The sequence below is a fragment of the Notamacropus eugenii genome, chromosome 6, assembly GCF_028372415.1.
Source record: "Notamacropus eugenii isolate mMacEug1 chromosome 6, mMacEug1.pri_v2, whole genome shotgun sequence".
In the NCBI taxonomy this organism is placed as follows: Eukaryota; Metazoa; Chordata; class Mammalia; order Diprotodontia; family Macropodidae; genus Notamacropus; species Notamacropus eugenii.
Genome location: NC_092877.1, coordinates 103371213 through 103391104, shown reverse-complemented (window position 1 = coordinate 103391104; position 19892 = coordinate 103371213). Strand labels below are relative to the sequence as shown.

The 19892-nt window shown below is 38.0% G+C and overlaps 1 protein-coding gene across 1 annotated transcript in view; it reads right to left on the bottom strand.

Annotated features, from left to right (window-relative positions):
• The window catches only part of CWH43 (cell wall biogenesis 43 C-terminal homolog), a 54950-nt gene extending 35418 nt beyond the window's left edge, over positions 1-19532 (bottom strand). Inside the window, 4 exon segments of the mRNA XM_072621434.1 lie at positions 11442-11548; positions 14208-14307; positions 19353-19478; positions 19481-19532. Of these exon segments, the coding sequence (XP_072477535.1) occupies positions 11442-11548; positions 14208-14307; positions 19353-19478; positions 19481-19505 (358 nt within the window). The 5' untranslated portion in view covers positions 19506-19532.
• Between the last annotated feature and the right edge of the window lie 360 nt (positions 19533-19892).

Sequence of the window (19892 nt, the reverse complement as noted above, 5' to 3'; positions counted from 1 at the left end):
CACGTTTCTGTCTTTTGTCTTTGGCTGTGTGCATGATAAAGACCAAGTCTTATATATCTGTATATACCTATGGTATCTAACACATAGTAGGTGCTCAATAAATGTAGATTTGATTTTTGTTTGAATCAGAATTGGTAAGTTTGGAGCTCTTGTTCACCTTCATTTCAGATTTTGGCCCAATTCAATATTTAGGGAAGAACGGTGAAACTGGAAGTAAGTTAACTGGTCAATCAACCACCATCACCTTTGAGATGTCCAAAATAACTAGATGGAATATTCCTTTATAAAATCCACTTAACTGTATTAGGAACAAAGCAAAATGATACTATACAGTTTCAGATAATTTTCACTTTTTTTTCTGGTAGCATTTTAGGATTAGTTTTAGTGTGAAGAATTGACTCCAGGTTTTTTGGGGCTCAGCAATCAGATCTAGTACAGCAATTAACAATAATGCCCCTGAAAGAAAATATTTAATGCATTTTGACCAATATTCCTTTTTATGACTAATGCAAATAGACAAGATTGTGGGTGAAATTTCATTTTAATCATCAAACTGAAAATACAAAGCAATTGAACCATATCTCTCTCAGTACCTAAGCTAGTCCCTGATTATAAATTTGGCATTCAGGGAGCCATGAGAGAATCATTCAACAAGTACTATAGAAATAATAGACTATTTCCAAAGTATCCCAACTTTTCTCTAATGAGGAAGGACTGATGTTTCTCTAGAATCCTATGCTCTTGCTGAGGTGTGGTTGAGCTGGTGCAAGATGCTAACTGAAGGGTGTTGCAAAGTTCTCTATAGAGCAGGGCAGTGGGATAGCAGCTGTTGGATTGGGAGTCAACCAGATAAAGATTTAAGACCCATAAGTAGATTACAATGGGGTTTCTGGGGACTCCTAATAGCTGGAAGTGTTAATGTGTCTCCTTAAATCCCTAACATATTCCAGAGAATTAATTAGAGACACTTGTGGAAAAACTATGATTTCTGTACAAAAGAGTACTTGACTTCCTAGAATATGTGACACCAGTTTGGGAAAGAGGATAAAGGATGCTTTAGTTCATAGGGGTACCATTTAGCTAGTACTTCTATATCTAATTCAGGCTTGGGATCTCCAGGCCCAGGATAGGTCCAAAATAAATTATAATTTCTAACAAGGTATAAAAATCCCAGGCCAACCTCTGTTCTTGAATTGGCCCTGAGCTAACTGAATATATTATGCTAATGATAAATGCTGATGATAAGGAAGCAGACAAGAGGGAAAAGAGCAGAAGAAGGAGAAAAAGAAAAGGAGAAAGAGGGAGAGAGAAAGAGAGGGAGGAGAAAGGAAGAAAGAGAAAAAGGAAAGAGAAAGAAAGAGGAGAGAGACAGACATAAAGGGCAAGGGAAGAGAAAGAGAGAGAGAAAGAAAACGCAAAAAGCCAACCTACCATTCATCACTTTTGAGGAAGTATAATTATGAATAGAATGAAATATTCATGAGAGCTTATTTTCATTATCTTTCTCCACATGGTGGACCCCTAAGCAAGCTGAAGGAGGAAAAAAGCAGAGTATTAGACAAGAGGACAGAGTGACAAAGAGCACACACAACGGGAAAGAAACCGAAAGAAACTTGAAGTGCACCAAAAACCAAGATATCAGGGAAGAAATAGACTAAGCAATGCACGTTCCAATATCTCAGGTTATGTGAAGAGCTAGAGAAAGTATCTGGTGTCAAAATCTCAGTGGTTATTTCTCAATTTTGTTTGAAATAAAAAAGAATTCATGAATCATATCTATTCTATCTGATGAATTATGACGAGCCACCTTGGTCTAAGAGAATGGATGATAACAATAATAGTTCACATTTCTATAGTGCGTACTATGTGCCAAGCATTGTGCTAAGAGTTTTATAATTTTTTCATCGGATCCAAAGCAACCCTGGGAGGTAGGTACTATTATTATTCCCATTTTATAGATTAGGAAACTGATGCAAATAGAGGTTAAGTGACTTGCCCAGGGTCACATAGCTGGTAAATATCTGATGTATAATTTGAACTCAGATCTTCCTGACTCTAAGACCCGCTATCCACTCTGCCACCCACCTGCCCATACAACACACTTCCTTCTTCTTTTTGGAGAAGAGGGGGACAAATCACAATGGAATATGACACATTGTTAGACTCAATATTAATTGGTTTTGCTTAACTGTCTTTCTTTATTGCAAGATTAGGCTAAGTGGGGGGATTGGCAATTATTACAATGAAAAAACAAAAAAAAAACCACAAGAAGACATTCTTTCTTTTTCCTTCTTTCTTTTCTTTCTTTTTTTTTCTTTTTTCTTTTTTGCAAAGGAGTACCAATGTATGAGGCTATTAGGGAGAAGACAGCATTGGGAGGGATTCAGCCTACTGCTGGTGTGGTTTTTTATTCAGTGTTTTTCAGTTTATTGAGTCTTGACGCACTTTATTTATATGTGAAATGAATGATTAGAATTCAATTTGTAGATTTCTGGTAAAGGCCAACTGTTAAATCATTAATGAAAAATCAATTGAACAAGAAAATGACCTGAAATTTCAGCTAAGCTTTTGAACGTGGTGTGGTGTGGGGGAAAGTGCTCAGAGCTTACAATCGGAGGACCTAAATTCAATTACAAGCTTGGACACTTAGTAGCTGATGTTTCTTTGTCTCTGGACCTCTGTTCACTCATCTTTAAAATCAGCGGATAAGCTAGATAATCTTTGAGGTCCCTTTCACCTCTAAATCTGTAGTCCTTTTTTAAAATATCCATAAGTTCATAACCACTGAAACAGAAAAATGATTATTTGATAACGGGGATTTTTAAAATATATATTTAATACTTGGTTGTTTATGGGAAAAGTATAAAATATGCATCTTTTATATATTATTAAAATGTATTAAGTAACTTGACCATGATCATACAATTAGTAAGTATCTGAGGCAGAATTTGAAATGAGAGTTAGTCCTAGTACCAAGTTCAACTCTGTCACACCACACTACCTGAAATTTATTGTTAAATCGAGGACATGTTGCCCTCTGCTGGTGGATGCAATTTTATACAAGGAATTCTCCGTTCTGACCAAAGACAGATCTTTTCCCCATGTTTTAGGAAATATACTAAGTGAAAGCTCAAGTATAAATTCTGTGGGCCACAGAAAATCACAATATGGGAGATGAGAGACAACTCTAACCTTAGTAATGCAACCATCCCCGCACCATATCAAGAATGTTTTTTCTTGCTTTGTTTTCTGATACTTTCATCAAAGCAATGTTGCCCTTGAGGCATTTGTATCTTGGGTTTAATTTTTTCCCTAGCACAGGACAATGCTAGTCATAATAGTAACTTTTGAGACACAATGAACTAAGGATATAGTTAATACAGAAATTTAGATATTTAATAAGATTTTTCTTAAACTACACTTTGTTCCTTATCATGCAAATATCCCATTTATTTAAAAGAAAAAGACTGTCTTTGTTTCCCCAGCACTTAACACAGTGCCAGGCACATAGTATATAGGCAATTAATTAATGTTTGTGACTGACTTGAGAAAAGCAAGATGTCAGTCCTTCCAAGTCCACCTATTAAAGGGCTATATTTTGATCATGATTTGAGACATCAGTGAGATGCCACTTGACTACAGAATTTCACAGGAACCACTTACCCAAAAATACATCAGACTTTCCCTAGCCTAGATACCTCCTGGCACATACTTAAAAACTGTATACCAGGCCCAGAAAAAAAATCAAGATGTCATCCCAGGATTCATCTCTGAACTAATGAGGTGGCCAAGAAGTTGAGGCCACATGGCAATGGCGCAGCCTAACAAAATGCTCCCAGCTATCTCTTCAGTACAGGGAGTGCAGGGAGAAGAGATCGGCTATTGTTATTGGGAACTTGGAGACAGAAGACAAAACACAACCACTAAAATCAGTTAGTTAATCTGTATTAATCCTCTTTCCAATTCTAAAAACAAACAAACTCAGAATACCACAAAATCTTTGCCAAGATGAGGATTATAGAATCTTTAGTGCTGGCAGGGACCTGAAAAATCAACTGGTCTTACTCTCTTTTTACAGTTGACGAAGGAGAAGTCCAGAGAAGTTGTGATCTGCCCAAGGTCACACAGCTAATTAATGACCAAGTTGGGATGAGAATATGGGCATCTAGACTCCCAGGACAGCTGTTTTTCCCATTATACCTCTGAAATGGGAGACAGCAAGCTACAGTGGGAAGAGCATTCATTGACTCTGGAGTCAGAGGCCTGGGTTCAAAACCCACCCCTGAGGATTATAGTCTGTGAGATCTCTTTCCACTTCTCACCACCCTACCACTGTCATCTGAACTCCAGGTGAGTTTCTTGCCAAAGCTCCCCGCTATTACCTGGTCTTCCCAGCAGGAGACTTTTAATGTACCAGTCATCATGGGACACTTCTATCAGGAATGATTTATGGGGCACTTACTGTCCTGGAGTCTCCCCAAATGAATTTGTCTTTAAAAAGTGATTTGGTGAGTTTCTTGACACAGCACCAAATTTGATAGTTCGAGCTGTGCCATCCAGAACTCACAAGTCCACAGCATTTATTCTAGTTCAGATCTGCTGATGTGATATTTTCCGTTCAGCAGAAAGTACCAAGTGAAGATGCTCTTTCTGAATGAAAAGAAGTGTGATTGTTGAATAATTTCATCAACTGTACCATCTAATTTAACACGCGCTATATTTCACTTTTCATAACCTTTACTCATTTACTTAATGATTCTGCTACAGACTCTACTTTTGACCCCTCCCAGTGACTGAAAGAAGGGACAACCATTCCTTCCAACTTTAAATATATGATACAAAGAGACAAAAGTGACTTTTGCTAACTAATGTTATAAAATCCTGAGGTTTATGTCAGTACTATCAACCAAAAATGCCTTTCCCCCACAATCGAAGGTAACAAATGGATTTCCCACTTCTACATCCCCCATTGTGATTTCTTTCCACTTGATTTTGTTTGAAGGGCAAAAGACAAGCAAATTTTTTTTTTAAAGGATAAACAAGAGGTCTAGATTCAAGAAAGACTTTTCTCCAAATCCTTCCAACTAAAGCCCTAGTGAAGCCTTCAAATATTTAGCTGCTAAAATGGTAGTTTTTGTTTTTAAGATAGATCCCAACTTAAGATCTGATGATTTTCCATGTTTCTGCTTGCAACAGGAAAATTTTCCAAAAGAAAAAAAGCATCATTTCATATTTCTCTGGTCAGCTTTTTAAAGACACATGCACTTTTACCAGTCATCCTTATAACACGTTTCTAGTATTAAGGAGACAAGTGAAAGTATCAGCAATTAAATATTTAAAATTTGCTATAGCCAAAACAATGAGGTTAGATAAATCATATTTATAACATGATACTCTAATACTTATTATGTGTTTGACTATCATAAAATATAATTTCGATAAGCATCAAAGTATATGTGTTTTATGAATATTCAGTCACCATGTACGATCAATGTGTAATTGTCTACTTAATAGCACTAAGTGCATCATTCCGCTATTTTAAAATATTATAAAGATTTATAGATGTCAAAAGTTTGCTTTTGTAACATTTTGCAACATGGTCATATTTATGACTTTTCCAGTGTCACCTTCTTGTTCAGGGAAACAACCCCAAATTTATGGGAAAATGTGATATGCTTAATATAGCTGGTCTTTGATTGCTATATTTAGAAAGCCATCATCACAAAAACAGGAGCTAGGTGACACAGTAGACTGAATTTCAGGCTTGGAGTCAGGAAGACCTGACTTCAAATTTGACCTCAGATACTTAGTAGCTGTGTGACCCTGGGCAAGTCACTTAACCCTGTTTGCTTCAGTTTATCATCTGTAAAACGAGCTGGAGAAGGAAATGGAAAACCAGTCCAGTATCTTTGCCAAGAAAACCTCAAATGGGGTCACAACGAGTTGAACATGACTGAAATGACTAAACAATAACATGACAATAAATGGAGACTGCCTGTATACATTCAACCATAAGCTTTAAGTTGTTTCAGGTGAGCAGAGTCTCCTTCACATGGAGCAGCAGAATTTGTCTGGCACGGCAACAAGTAGAAGAAAGAAAACCCATCTATGCGCTACCCTATCCATGTCGTTTCTCAAGTAATGTGTGTATTCTGCCACTGAAGAGACCTATCAGAGACTGGTGAAACTGATTATGTGACGGAAAAGTTGGCTATTAATTGGTTTACAATTCCTCATTGAAAGTGCCCAATCACGCAAGATGTTGATTGTTGGTCTATCCCAGCAAGGTACATGTAAAATAGGTATTGTCCTTTTATATTCTTAGTTATTTTATTATAATTTTTGTAACAATGTCATAATTGAATAAAATCAGAAAGGTGGGACAGATAAGAAAGCAAACATTTTAGTAACCAAGGATCTGACAATGAAACAAATATCCATGAATCAAGCTTAGATGCCAAATCCTAAATATGTAAATATCAGCAATATTGTGAGATGATCAAATGTGAATGACTCAGCTCTTCTCAGCAGCACAATCATCCAAGACAAGTACAAAGGATCCAGGAAGGAAAAGGTTATCCATATGCAGATATAGACCTGATGAACTATGAATGCAGACTGAAATATATATATTTTTTGCTTACTTTATTCTTGCTCATGTTTTTTTTTCCTTTTGATATGTTTCTTCTTTCACAACTGTGACAGATATAGAAATATGTTTTACATGATCGCACATGTATAAGCTATATCAAACTGCTTACCATTTTCAGAAGAGCGGATGGGAGGGAGGGAGAAAAATTCACAATTCAAAATCTTGTAAAAATGAATGCTAAAAATTTTCTTGATATGTAATTGGGGAAAAATAAAATATTTTTAAAGCGATAAATAAATATGTAAACATGATGATAGCTTTCTCCACTTTGTGTTTAATTAATGTATACTGATATGCAAGATGTGTTAATCAAATTTTTAAAAATAGTTTCAAGTTTCTGGCATAGTTACAAAGTCATTCATGAACAAAGATGGTACATTTAAAAACAAAACTTCTGAACTTTTTAAAAGCAAAAAGTAGAGGAACTGAAACAGTGCTCCAAGTTCTGATTTTAAGAAAAAAAGGCAAAATTAAAATTATTGCAAAGCATCTTCCAAGGTGAACTATTGCAGCCAATGTTGTTCCCAATTATAAAGCATTTATTAGCTGATAAGACATGAAAAACAGTTCTCGCTAATATAGTTGTGGGTATATTTTTAGATAAGGAACAAAATTAATTTTAAAACATAACTTTTTTTAAAAAATCAACCTTGTGTTATTTTGTTGCCATTAATAACAAAAGGGGTGCCTTGGGTGGAGTTAAGTTTAAGTGACTAGACAAGCACTTAATCTCTAAGTGCCCCAGGCAATTCTCTGAGACCGTGGTAGGAGGTTTCCTTACCACTGATGTCACAGGACCAAAACAAAAAAAAAAAAAATAGGCTTAAAAGACTTTTTTTTTAAAAAAAGGATTCTACTTATAAAAATAAGAGCCATTCCCCAATTGATAAATGGTCAAAGGATACTTTTCAGAAGAAGAAATCAAAGCTATCAATTTTTGCTATTCAGTGGTATCTGACTCTTCATGACCCCATTTCAGTTTTCTTGGCAAAGACACTGAAGTAATTTGCCATTTCTTTTTCCAGCTCATTTTACAGATGAGGAACTGAGAGGGAAACAGGGTTAAGGAACTTGCCCAGGGTCACACAGCTAGTAAGTGTCTGAGACAGATTGGAACTCAGGAAGATGAGTCTTCCTAGCTTCAGGTCCATTACTCTATCCACTATGTCACCTAGCTGCCCCAATAGTCATATGAAAAAAAAGTTCTAAACCACTAATAATTAGAGAAATTCACAAAATAACTGAGGTACCACCTCATACCTATCAGATTGGCTAATATGACAGAAAAAGGAAATGACTTGGAAAGGAAAGGTGGAAAACTTGAGACACTAACACATTACTGGTAGAATTGTGAACTGATTCATCCGTTCTAGAGAGCAATATGGAACTATTCCTAAAAGGCTATCAAACTGTGTATACCCTTTGACCCAGCAATACCAGCACTATTCCAAAGAGATATGTGTGCGTGTGTGTGTGTATGCACAAAAATATAATATCTGTTTTTGTGGCAACAAAGAATTGGAAATTGAGGGGATGCCCATCAATTGACAAACGGCTGGATAAGCTGTGGTATGAGTGTGATGGAATACTATTGTGCTGTATGAAATAACATGAAAGATGCTTTCAGAAAAAAATGCAGGACAGTTTCAGAAAAACTGGGGAAGGCTCACATGGACTGATGCAAAGTGAAGTGAACAGAACCAAGAGAACACTGTATATAATGACAGCAATATTGTAAGGATGATCAACTGTGAAAGACTTAAGTGCTCTGATCAATACGATGATTCATGAAGAAAAATGCTCTGCATACCCAGATACAGAACTGATGGACTTTGAATGAAGATCAAAGTATATATCTTTTGCTCTCATTTCTCTTTGTCTCTACCTTTCTTACGCTCTTAAAAGGTCCACTTGGCATTGCAATTATTTGTATAGCCATTCCTCTACAATCCTCCCCCAATGTTTTTTTGGGGCATGAAGATAATTCTGAATTTGGGAAGGCTAGACTAGGAGAGGATGAGGTCTGGCAGGTCCCAATTTCCCTAAGCTAGAAATATTTCAAAGACAATCACAGAAGTAGACTCCTTATTTCTTATCTAAGAACCAACTTTGTTTGTTCTGAGAGAATTATCAAAATGAGAACATAGGGTGATTGTTGAAAACTGAAAACAAATAAATTAATTAAATTTGAAAAAAATAAGATCATAGGGTCTTAAATTTAGAGCTGGAAGGGACCTTAGATGGAGGTCATCCGGTACAATCCCTTTATTTTGCAAATGAGGAAACTGAGACCCAGAGAGGCTACACAACTAGTAACTGAGGTAGTTCTACCTGACCGCAAGTCATGTTCTGTCCTCTAGGCCAGTGGTATCAAACTCAAATAGAAACAGCTCCCTAGGGGCAGCATATTGACTTAGTAAATCACAAATTAACATTATCTATGTTGTATTATATTTTTATTTATTTTGTTAAACATTTTCCAAGTGTATTTTAATTTGGTTCAGGATGTACTCACTGGGTATTCTGTGGGCCACAACTCTGACACCTCTGATATGCCACCAGAAGACAAGCCACCAGGTAATGCATTTTTTTTTAATCTTAGTAACTCACACACCATTAAGTTGTATTAAGATTTTATCTGTGTCAGAAAAAGGATTTTAACCTCCACCCATTTACTAAAGGACATTCACTCACTAAGAATTAGAGAGCAGCCAAGTGGAAAAGTCAATTTGGAAGGTAGAATAGTATAGTGAAAAGAGAGAGGGAGACAGAAGACCTGGGTTTATATCTCAACTTTACAAGTCACTGTACTTTTAAGGGCTTCTTCATTTGTAAATGAGAGTCTGGATTAATCAGCCTCTAGGGTTTCTTCCAGTTTTAGATTTATCATCCTGATTGAACTCTACTGACATTTTGCCCTTCTTTTTATGATTAATAGAGTTAATCTAGAATAGGAGTTCTTTTTTTAATGATTTATTGTGTTTCTTATTCTGTTAAATATTTCCCAATTACATTTTAATCTGGTTCAGTGGCACCCAGAGAGAACATCTTCCTTTTGCCTTTGGGGAAAGGTTTTGAATAGTATTGAGACTGTACTCAGCAGAATAACAGAATTTCTATAAAATTATTTGCAATGTCTCTTTCCCCATTTGTTTTGTTAAGTTTCTTTTTTTAATTTTTAAAATAAATTTATTTATTTTTAGTTTTCATCATTCACTTCCATAAGATTTTGAGCTCCAAATTTTCTCCCCTCCCCTCCTCCAAGAAAGCATGTCATCTGATATAGGTTCTACATATACATTCATATTAAACCCATTTTCACATTAGTCATGTTGTAAAGAAGAATTAAAACGAATGGGAGGAACCACAAGAAGAAACAACAACAAAAAAAAAGAGAGCAAATAATACGCTTCGATCTGCATTCAGACTCCATAGTTCTTTTTCTGGACGTAGACAGCATTTTCCATCATCTTTTGGAATTGTCCTAGATCCTTGCATAGGATGGGAGATCTTAATCTAGAGTCAATAGACCCTTTCAGTGCATGGATAGATTTCATAGGTTCCATGAAATTGGAGGGGGAAAAATTACAACTTTATTTTCATTAATCTTTACCTGAATTTTGGGGACTTCCTTCAACTGTTTAAGAACATTATCTGAGAAGGGGACCACAGATTTCACAAGATTGCCAAAGAGGTCCACAGTGCAACAAAATGCACCACTATTGGTAGAGAGGGGGAAAAAATCTGTATATATTTGAAAGCAAGAGAAGTGGTTTACAAAATTATGAGAGGTAGTATTTAAATTTAGGATTTTCTTTCCTTTTAAGTTTCACATTTGAGATGTTAGCATTTTTGATTCATAGAGAGAGGGTCAGGCAGTTAGCACATTTCCAGATAATGATCTAGAATTCATAGGTAATGACCTATGAATTCTTCTTAGTAGGAGAGGCAAGACAGCAACTGCGGCTCAGAAAATCCAGTTCAGGAATAAGAAGGAGGGAGATTGAGAGCACTGAGGATTGTGGAGTAGATAAAAGAGCCGGCTTTTAGCTTACAGAAACTTCAGCAGTCAGCCCCAGGAGCTATTGCTATTTCAAAGCAGAGACAGACAGACAGACAGAGAGAGACAGACAGAGAGAAGAGGAGGGAAAGGGAGAGGAAACGAGAGGAGGGGAAGGAGAAAGAGAGAATCAGAGAGAAAGGAGAGCAGGAGGAAGGAAAAGAAAGGGAGAAGGAAAGGGAAAGAGAGAGGCAGAGAGAGAAGAGAAGTGGGAGGGAGAGAAGAAGAAAGGGCAAGAGGAAAAGGGGGGAGTGAGAGAAAGAAAGAGAGAGAAGGAGGGAAGGGGACAGGAGAGGAGAGAGGAGGAGAGGGAGAAAAAGAGAGACAAAGAGAGGAAGAAAGGGAGAAGGGAAGAAGGATAGGGAAAGAGAAACAAAGAGAGAAAAGTACAGGTGGGAAGGAGAGAAGGGAAAAGGTGAGAGAGAGAGAGAGAGAGAGAGAGAGAGAGAGAGAGAGAGAGAGAGAGAGAGACCAGAGAGAGAGAGAGAGAGAGAGAGAGAGAGAGAGAGGAAGAGAGAGAGAGAGCATAAGGGAGGAGGGCTCAGGGGCTATGTATCAAGGGATCCCAAAGAAAATATTTGTCTTGCTTTTCTCCTTAAAGTGAAGTATCTGGGAATGGAGGGATAAAGGACGAGGAATATGCAACAGAGGAAAATAAATACCCAAGCAGATCAGGTGCACCCTTACCTGCATAATCATCAAGTGTTGCTACGAAACAATGTCAGCGTCATTTGTTGGCCGCCTGACAGCTCCAGATTGGGTTTATTGAAGTGTACTGTAACCAAAGAACAAGAATAAGCATTTTTCCTAAAATGAATCCTCATATTCTGAAATACCTACAAAGAGACACAAAGTATGTTGGAAGACTCCATAATATGTGGCTGGGACAAAATCCCTTTCATGTCCTTTCTTGTGACGTGAGTAGAAAACTGGGGTCATAGGGCTCAGAAGGTGCCCAACACTTTGCTAAGGATTTTACAATTATTGTTATTTCATTGAGTCTCACAATAACCCAGAGGTATGTGTTATTTTTAACACCCCAATATGCAGAAGAGGAAACTGAGGCAAAGAGAGATTGTGATTTCCTCCCATAGACAGTAAGTACCTGAGGATGCATCTGATCTCAGCCTACCTGATTCCAGGTGCCTAGAGACACCTCCAGGACAATGTACAACAATGTTATTAGGATACTCAGCATTTTCACACAGGCAACTAAGGATTTCTTAGTTCCCATTGGAGTTCTATGATAATAACAAACTATCTAACTGGCGCATAACAGGGTAGGGAAGGAAGCAAGCATTTATGAGTGCTAGACACTGTGCAATTATTCTCTTATTTGATTCTCACAATTCTGGCAGGCAGGTGCTATTACTATCCCCATTTTAAGCTGAAGGAATTGAGGCCAGCAGAGGTTAAGTGATTTGCCAGTCACCCAGCTATTAAGTGTCTGAATTTGGATTTGTAGCTCTATCCACCGTCCTACTTAGCTGCCTAAAAATCACTGGTTCTGCAGCCAGACCTTGTCTTAAATGATACCAAAGGCATGTGACCATGGAAAAATTACATAAATTCCCTGGGACTCCACTGCCTCACCTGTAAAATGAGGGTTTAGACTACCTGACTTCTGATATCCCTTCCATCTCTAGATCTATGATCCCAGTACTAATGTGACCTTATTTCATGAAAATGCTAATGGCATATTTTTGTTTAAGTAGCAGTGATGATCAGAGGAACCCTTGCTTGGTTTTATACATTCCCCAATCCACTTAGTGTAATTACAGAAGAGTGGATCTTTGATAATCTGGAATACCTCCAAGGAGTTAGATGTGAGCTCTGGTCCCGTGCTGAAGGGGGTGTACCATTCTAGAATGACACAGGCACCCCATGATCTGTCCACAAGATTGGGAGGCTGCATGGAAGATGCTTATTAGAGACTGATTTGGGGGTACAAATTCTTGTTGGAGGATCCTTCCACTTTTGTGGCCTTTAAAAACGAGAAAGTCCCCTTTGGGGACTCCTCTTCCTTGAGACCCTTTGCTAGTATTTTCTTTCCTTTGGATTGGGTGAGGAGATTTCTCTTCCTTTCTCCTAGACTACTCAATAGAAATGGTAACTTGTAGTAGGACTGGACCTATAGTCCTTAAATGCTGCTTTCTGTATTATTTGGTTTCCAGAAACTGATGCCCCTGAGAAATAAAATATTCTAGCCTTGGTGCGTGCTGAATATTTGGAATTACAGAAGTTGGGATCCCAGCCAGCATTAGCTGACTGAAACAGTATGCTTCTCCAAGGAGAAGACGACCATAGCCAGAGTCAGCCAGCACCTGAAGAACTAAAGAATATTATACCTTGGCTGGCCAGGAGACCTGAACATTGGGAGTTACTCAAATAGTGCAGGTCCTAGTTCAATGTAAAATATCTGCTCAGCAGTCACACAAAGATTCTTTACCTTCCAGGAGGCATATAATACACATAATGGACTACTGGAGTGTTTTATATTTCCTGTACTTGTTCTTGCACACCTGAGGGGACTTTGCATAATGAAGTTTCTGTGGTGGAAGAAATAAATAGCTGTCCTCTACCTGACACCCATATTGTCCACTGAGTAACTTGGTGGTAAGCGATCCAGTTATCAACATTATAGGGAAACCCTATAACTAAGTTTTATCTTAAAGACTTTCCTGGATTAATCCTGGTGGAGACAAAGCCAAATGAAGAGAAATTTTCCACCTTTGGAGTCAAGCCCAGTGGGATCAATGTGAGCCCGGAATATTTTAGAAGCCCTGAACCATAGGTTATTTTTATATAATGCTTCACATTTTGTGAAGTATTTTCATGTGCTTAATTTTATTTGATCCTGCAAGTGTCACAGGATCATAATTAGAGCCAGAAAGGACTTCAGAGGCCATCTAACAGTCCCACTCATTTTACATACAAGGAAATTGGGACTCAGAAAGGTGAAACCTCTTACCTAAGGTCATACAGCTAATAGAGGTCAGAGGCAAGATTTGAACCTCAGGCTTTTTGATTCCCACTCCAGTGCTCTATCCATCATGACACAGGTATCTTTTTTACAGATAAGAAAACTCAAGGTCAATCATCCTTGGCTCTTCCCTTTCCCTCACCACTTCCAATATGCAATTACTTGTCAAGTCTTGTCTCTTCTACCTCTATAACATTTAATTCACCAGTCCCCTTATCTTCACTTACACAACTATCACTTGTGTTCAGGGTTTCATCATTTCTCACCTGGGTCACTGCAATACCCTCCTAATTTGCCTCTCTGCTGCCAGCCTCTCTCCTGTCCAGCCCATCCTCCAAAGAGCTGCCCAAATGATCTTCCTAAGGCACAGGTTGGGACATGTCACTTTACTGATCGAAAGTTTTTGGTGATTTCCTATTGCTTCTAGGGGAAAAAATACAAAATTCACAGCCCAGCACTTATGACCCCTTGAAAACTGGCTCCTATCTATCTTTGAAGACCTTCTTTCATACCATTCCTCTTTCCCAACCTCACATTCCAACGAGTGCATACTAAGTACCTTCATGTATTTCCCCTGGTCATCCATTGCCCTGCATGGGATGAGTTCCCTTTCTACAGAATCATAGATTTAGGGTTAGAAGGGACCTTGTCATCATTGCTGTTCAGTCATTTCAGTTGTATCCAACCCTTTGTGACCCTATTTGGGGGTTTTCTTTGCAAATATACTGGTATGGTTTGCTATTTCCTTCTCCAGCTCATTTTACAGATGAAGAAACAGATAAACAGGATTAAGTGACTTGCCCAGGGTCACACAGCAAGTAAATATCTGAGGCCAGATTTGAACTCAGGTAGAGGAGTCTTCCTAACTCCTGGCTCAGCATTGTATACTATGGTGCTACCTAGCTGCTCTTGGAAGGGACCTTAGAGGTCATCTAATCAAACCCTTTAATTTCATAGATGAGAAGATTGATGTGCACTGTGGTTAGGTTGATGGAATCCTAATAAAGCTGCCCCCAGCCCCAATATTCTAACTTCCTTTTGGCTCCACTGAACAGCAGGTCAACTGCCCCTACCTAGCCATTCACTCTTCCACTTCAATATCCTAACCTCTTCATACATAAACTGTTCACTAGAACAAAAGGTGTGTTCATGAACTCATATTTCTCACAGAACAGTAGGTGTGTCCAAGTGATGGGAATCCCAGCTGCTCACTGCCCCCAGACCCATTCTTCATATTGCCCACACAAACAGCAGGTGTGTCCATGCACTTAATCACAACTGCATCCATCTAGCGTTAGACAGGACCACAATACTCAGCCAATCAGAGAGCAGCACCACCAGGATACCCAAGCAGGATGTGGACCCCAAAACAATAGAATGGACTTTCCCTAAGTAGACACCTGCACAGTAATAGTGAAGAACTGACCTAGAGAGGACTTGTGATGTAGAGAGGCTTATTATAATATGATTATCAGGCACACATATCCCCCAAAATGGTTTTTTCTGTATGTATTGTGGGTAATTGTAAGATCAGTTCCACTGTGGCTGGGACCCCTCCTTTGTTATCTAATCCCTTAACAAACCCCTTTTGACTTTTTAATATTCATAATTTCTGTTATACAATTGCATCTTTACCCTATAAAAATCCATCTTGCTTTCTCTGAAGTTGCTGGTTCCTCTTGGAACTTAGCTCATTTCATGAGAGATGTCAATCTCAATGTGTGTATCCAGCTCCAACTTCAGTAAGCTGGCCTTCATTTGCCAACCTTGTTTCACTCAGGGCTCCTATTTGGATGCGATGCCTGTTGAGTTCTCTTGCAACAAGAGCAGTACATCTTTCAGGTCAACTGGATTTTGTGTTGTCTATTAGTGTACACATGTTCCATGTGCCGATGGTGAGTGGAACCATCTTTGCAGATGTTTTTGTACATTTTGTACATTTTTGTGTGTTTCGATCGCCTAGTGGGATTCCTTGCCTGCCGCGGTAATCAGGCCAGTATTGGGTAAGCAGACGATGTTTAGGGCCCCTTTTCTAGCCCCCTTCGTCATACCAGGAGGTGAGCAGTGCGATCCTTAAAAAGGCTGCTCAGACACCCAGGGGGCTGCTGAGTCCCACTACTGCTTCCAGTGAGAAATGACTCTATGGCATGGGCTGCCTGTGTGCAGGGTTGTGACTACAGCTCCCAGTGTATCCGCACCTGCTGTTTCATCACTTCCCTGTTGCCACAGGACTTTGAGGCATAATAGTAAAATAGTATGGGTGATGTCTTTTGATTTGTGTGTAAATTAGATTTAAGTGAGGCAGAGTTGCACGAAGTTGTCAGCCTCACTCTCTCCTCCAGAACCATCATAGTCTGGTGGCAGGACAGAGTCAAGATGGCTGGAGATGGCTCAGGCTGCAGTGGATGGCCTTGACATCTTCGGTGTCTAACCAAGCTCTAAGCACTCCATATCACCTGCTTCAGTTGCTTTCATAGCCATTGGAACAAATTGTTCTCCTCCACCCATTCCACCAGTGGAAGTCTTCACATGTTAGGGGTAGATACCCCCCAACTCACCAATGGGTTTGAGACCTCATTGGTGACCTTCAACCTGGTTTGGCTCATCTGCCAAAACAGTTTACTGGGGTGTGGCCATTGCGCATGTCTAAGGTCCCACAAACAGCAAGAAACAGGGATAGACTTTGGACCCAGATCCTTCAATTTCATATTCAGGGCTCTTTCCTCTTTAGCATAGCACCTCTTATCTCCTGTCTTCCCCTCTGAAGCCTCTCTTTTTTTTAGGGCTCAGATCAGACGCTACCTCTTTGATGAAGCCTGTGAGCTTCACACTGTTGTTAGCACTCTATCTGGTTTTGTGTTGTACTTACTTGTGTTAAGTCCCAATCTTCAGTAGAGTGGAAACTCTTTGAGGACAAGGATTGATTCCTTTTTGTCTTTATCTTCCCAGTGCTTTGCACATAGGAGGCTCTGAATAAATGTTTGTTGTGACTAACAAAACCCAAAAGCAAGAGATAGAGAAATTCCATTTAAAGCTATTGTAGACATTATAAAATATTTGGGAGTCTACTTGCCAAAACAAACCCAGGAACTATATGAACACAATTACAAAACACTTTTCTTTTTTTTCTTTTTTTTTTTACAAAACACTTTTTACACAATTAAAGTCAGATCTAAATAACTGGAAAAACATGAATTGCTCATGAGTAGGCTGAGCTAATATAAAAATAACAATTCTACTTTAATTGATTTATTCAGTGCCATACTAATCAAACTACCAAAAATTATTTTATAGAGCTAGAAAAAATAGTAACAAAATTTATCTGGAAGAATAAAGGGCCCAGTATATCAGAGGAATTAATGGAAGGAAATGCTAGGAAAGGTGGCCTGGCCATACCAGCTCTTAGATTGTATTATAAAGCAGCAATCATCAAAACTACTCGGTACTGGCTAAGAAATAGAGAGGTGGATGAGTGGAATAGGTTAGGTACACACAACACAGTGGTCAATGATTATAGTAAATTTACTACTTGATAAACTCAAAGACTCCTGCTTCTGGGATAAGAACTTATTATTTGACAAAAACTGCTTGGAAAATGCATAAATTAGGTGTAGACCAACATCTTATACCGTATACCAAAATAAAGTTAAAATGGACACATGATTTACATATAAAGGTCGATACTATAAGCAAACTGGGAGAGTAAGGAGTAGTTTACCTGTCAGATTTATGGAGAATGGAAGAATCTGTGACCAAACAAGAGATAGAGAACATTATGAAATGCAAAATAGATAACTTTGCTTACATTAAATTGAAAAGTTTTTGCACAAACAAAGCCAATGCAACCAAGATTAGAAGGGAAATTGGGAATTTTTACAACCAGTGTTTCTGACAAAGGCTCTGACAAAAATTCTCAACTATATAAAGAACTGGGTCAAATTTATAAGAATACAAATCATTCCCAATTGGTAAATGGTCAAAGGATATGAATAGGCAGTTTTCAGAGGAAGAAATTAAAGCTATCTCTAGTCATATGAAAAAATGCTCAATCACTATTGATTAGAGAAATGCAAATCAAAGCAACTCTGAGGTACTGCATCACATCCATCAGATTGGCTAACATGATAAAACAGGAAAATTATAAATTCCAGAGAAGATGTGGGAAAATTGGAACACTAATGTACAGCTAGTATAGTTGTAAACTAATCCATCCATTCTGGAGAGCAGTTTGGAACTATACCCAAAAGGCTATAAAGATGTGCATGCTCTTTGACCTGGCAATATCACTTCTGGGACTGTATCTCAAAGAGATCATAAAAATGAGAAAAGGACCTACATGTACAAAAATATTTATAGCAGCTCTTTTTGTAGTGGCAAAGAATTGAAAACTGAGGGGATGCCCATCAGCTGGGGAACAGTTGAACAAGCTGCAGTATATGAATGTAATAGAATACTGTTCTTCTATAAGAAATGATAAGCAGGCAGATTTTAGAAAAACTGGAAAGACACAAACTGATGCTGAGTGAAGTGAGTAGAACCAGGAGACTATTGTACACAGTAACAGCAACATTGTGTAATGATCAACTTTGATAGGTTTAGCTCTTCTCAGCTATACAATGGTCTAGGACAATTCCAAAAGACTCATGATAGAAAATGCTATCCACATCCAAAGAATTATGGAGGCTGAATGTACATTGAAGCATGCTATTATCTCTCTTTTTTCCCTTTCTCATGTTTTTCCCTTTCGTTCTGATTCTTTCACAACATGAAAAATGTGGAAATACGTTTAATATGATTGTACATGTATAGGCTGTATCAGATTGCTTGCCATCCTGGGGAGGGGAGTGGGAAGAGAGGGAGAAAAAAATATCTGGAACTCAAAATCTTACAAAAGTGAATGTTGAAAACTACATTTACATGTAATTGAAAAAAAATGAAATACTATTAAGCAGGGAAAATAAAGAAAGAAAAGAAAAGGGAGCTAGCCAGCATCTATGTCTCACCAAAAAAATAAATTCCAAAAGAGAGGAGTCAGCTTAAGAAGCTCAGTAGATGGTTTGCGCTCAAGAGAATTAAGCCCTGATTTCTTTTAACAAATTGCAAAAAAACATAAAAAATGCATATTTCATGTTGTATATGACTCTTTCACATTGTCTGATAGATGACAATTATTCAAACAAAAAAAAAATTAGAAACTCCAGCCACCAAAATTACCATCCAAAGTTTTGGAGCCCACTAAAATTCCTGCAAATACATAAATAAAAGTCATGTGTTTAAACAACATTTTATTTGTATTTTGTTATTTCTACTTGAGGAATCTCATGCTCAAATCCAAAAAAAATATCAGTTAAAATAGACAACTAAGAAATCTCACTGTATCTTCTGGTTATTTGGTCCTTTTTCAGTCCTGTAAGACTCTTTGTGACCCCATTTGGGGTTTCCTTAGCAAAGATAATGGAGTTATTTACCTTGCAGAAGGGTTTTTAACATTTAAAAGACTTTTATGCCTGGTCCAATTCTTCTTTGTATTTATTCTACATGAAAGTAGAATAAGACAGAGAATTCCTTCATTCACTTTTTCAAGCATTCATATTTCAAAGTCAATTTTAATTTTTCATTTGATTTTTTAAAAATTAAATTGCCTCACTTGAACTTACCAACTGTAACCATCCTCAGCAGGGTTAGCATCCACTTCTTGGTAACCAATCTCAGAAAGGGACCAATCATTAGATGTACTAGGGAAAGAATAATGACACCAAACCCTCAAATACAATATGCTTCACTGTTTGGAGCAGAAAATAATAGATCATTGGTGCAGGGCCATGGTACAGAGACTAAGCAACAGCTAGGTTTTCTTTACATGTAACAAGAAAGTACAAATCTTAAGGGCTCCAGTTTCCTATATTGTAGCACAAAATACTTGCTGATGCAAATTTTCCCTTTGAATGGTTGTGAAAAATTCAAAAAGACCAACAGAACAGAAGGTTTCTTCTGCCTAGCCTGTCAGTCACATCCAGCCATGTTCAAGGACTCTATCCATCAGCAATCTTTTGCCTTCTGCAAATTATCTTAAAGTACAGTCCTGCCTCTGATTGGGGAGAAGGGCTGTGGTCCTTATTGGGATCACTTGAAACTCCTAACCTGAAATAGACAACCCTAAAAATGAAAGAACTCCTATTGGCACAAGGTAGGTCCAA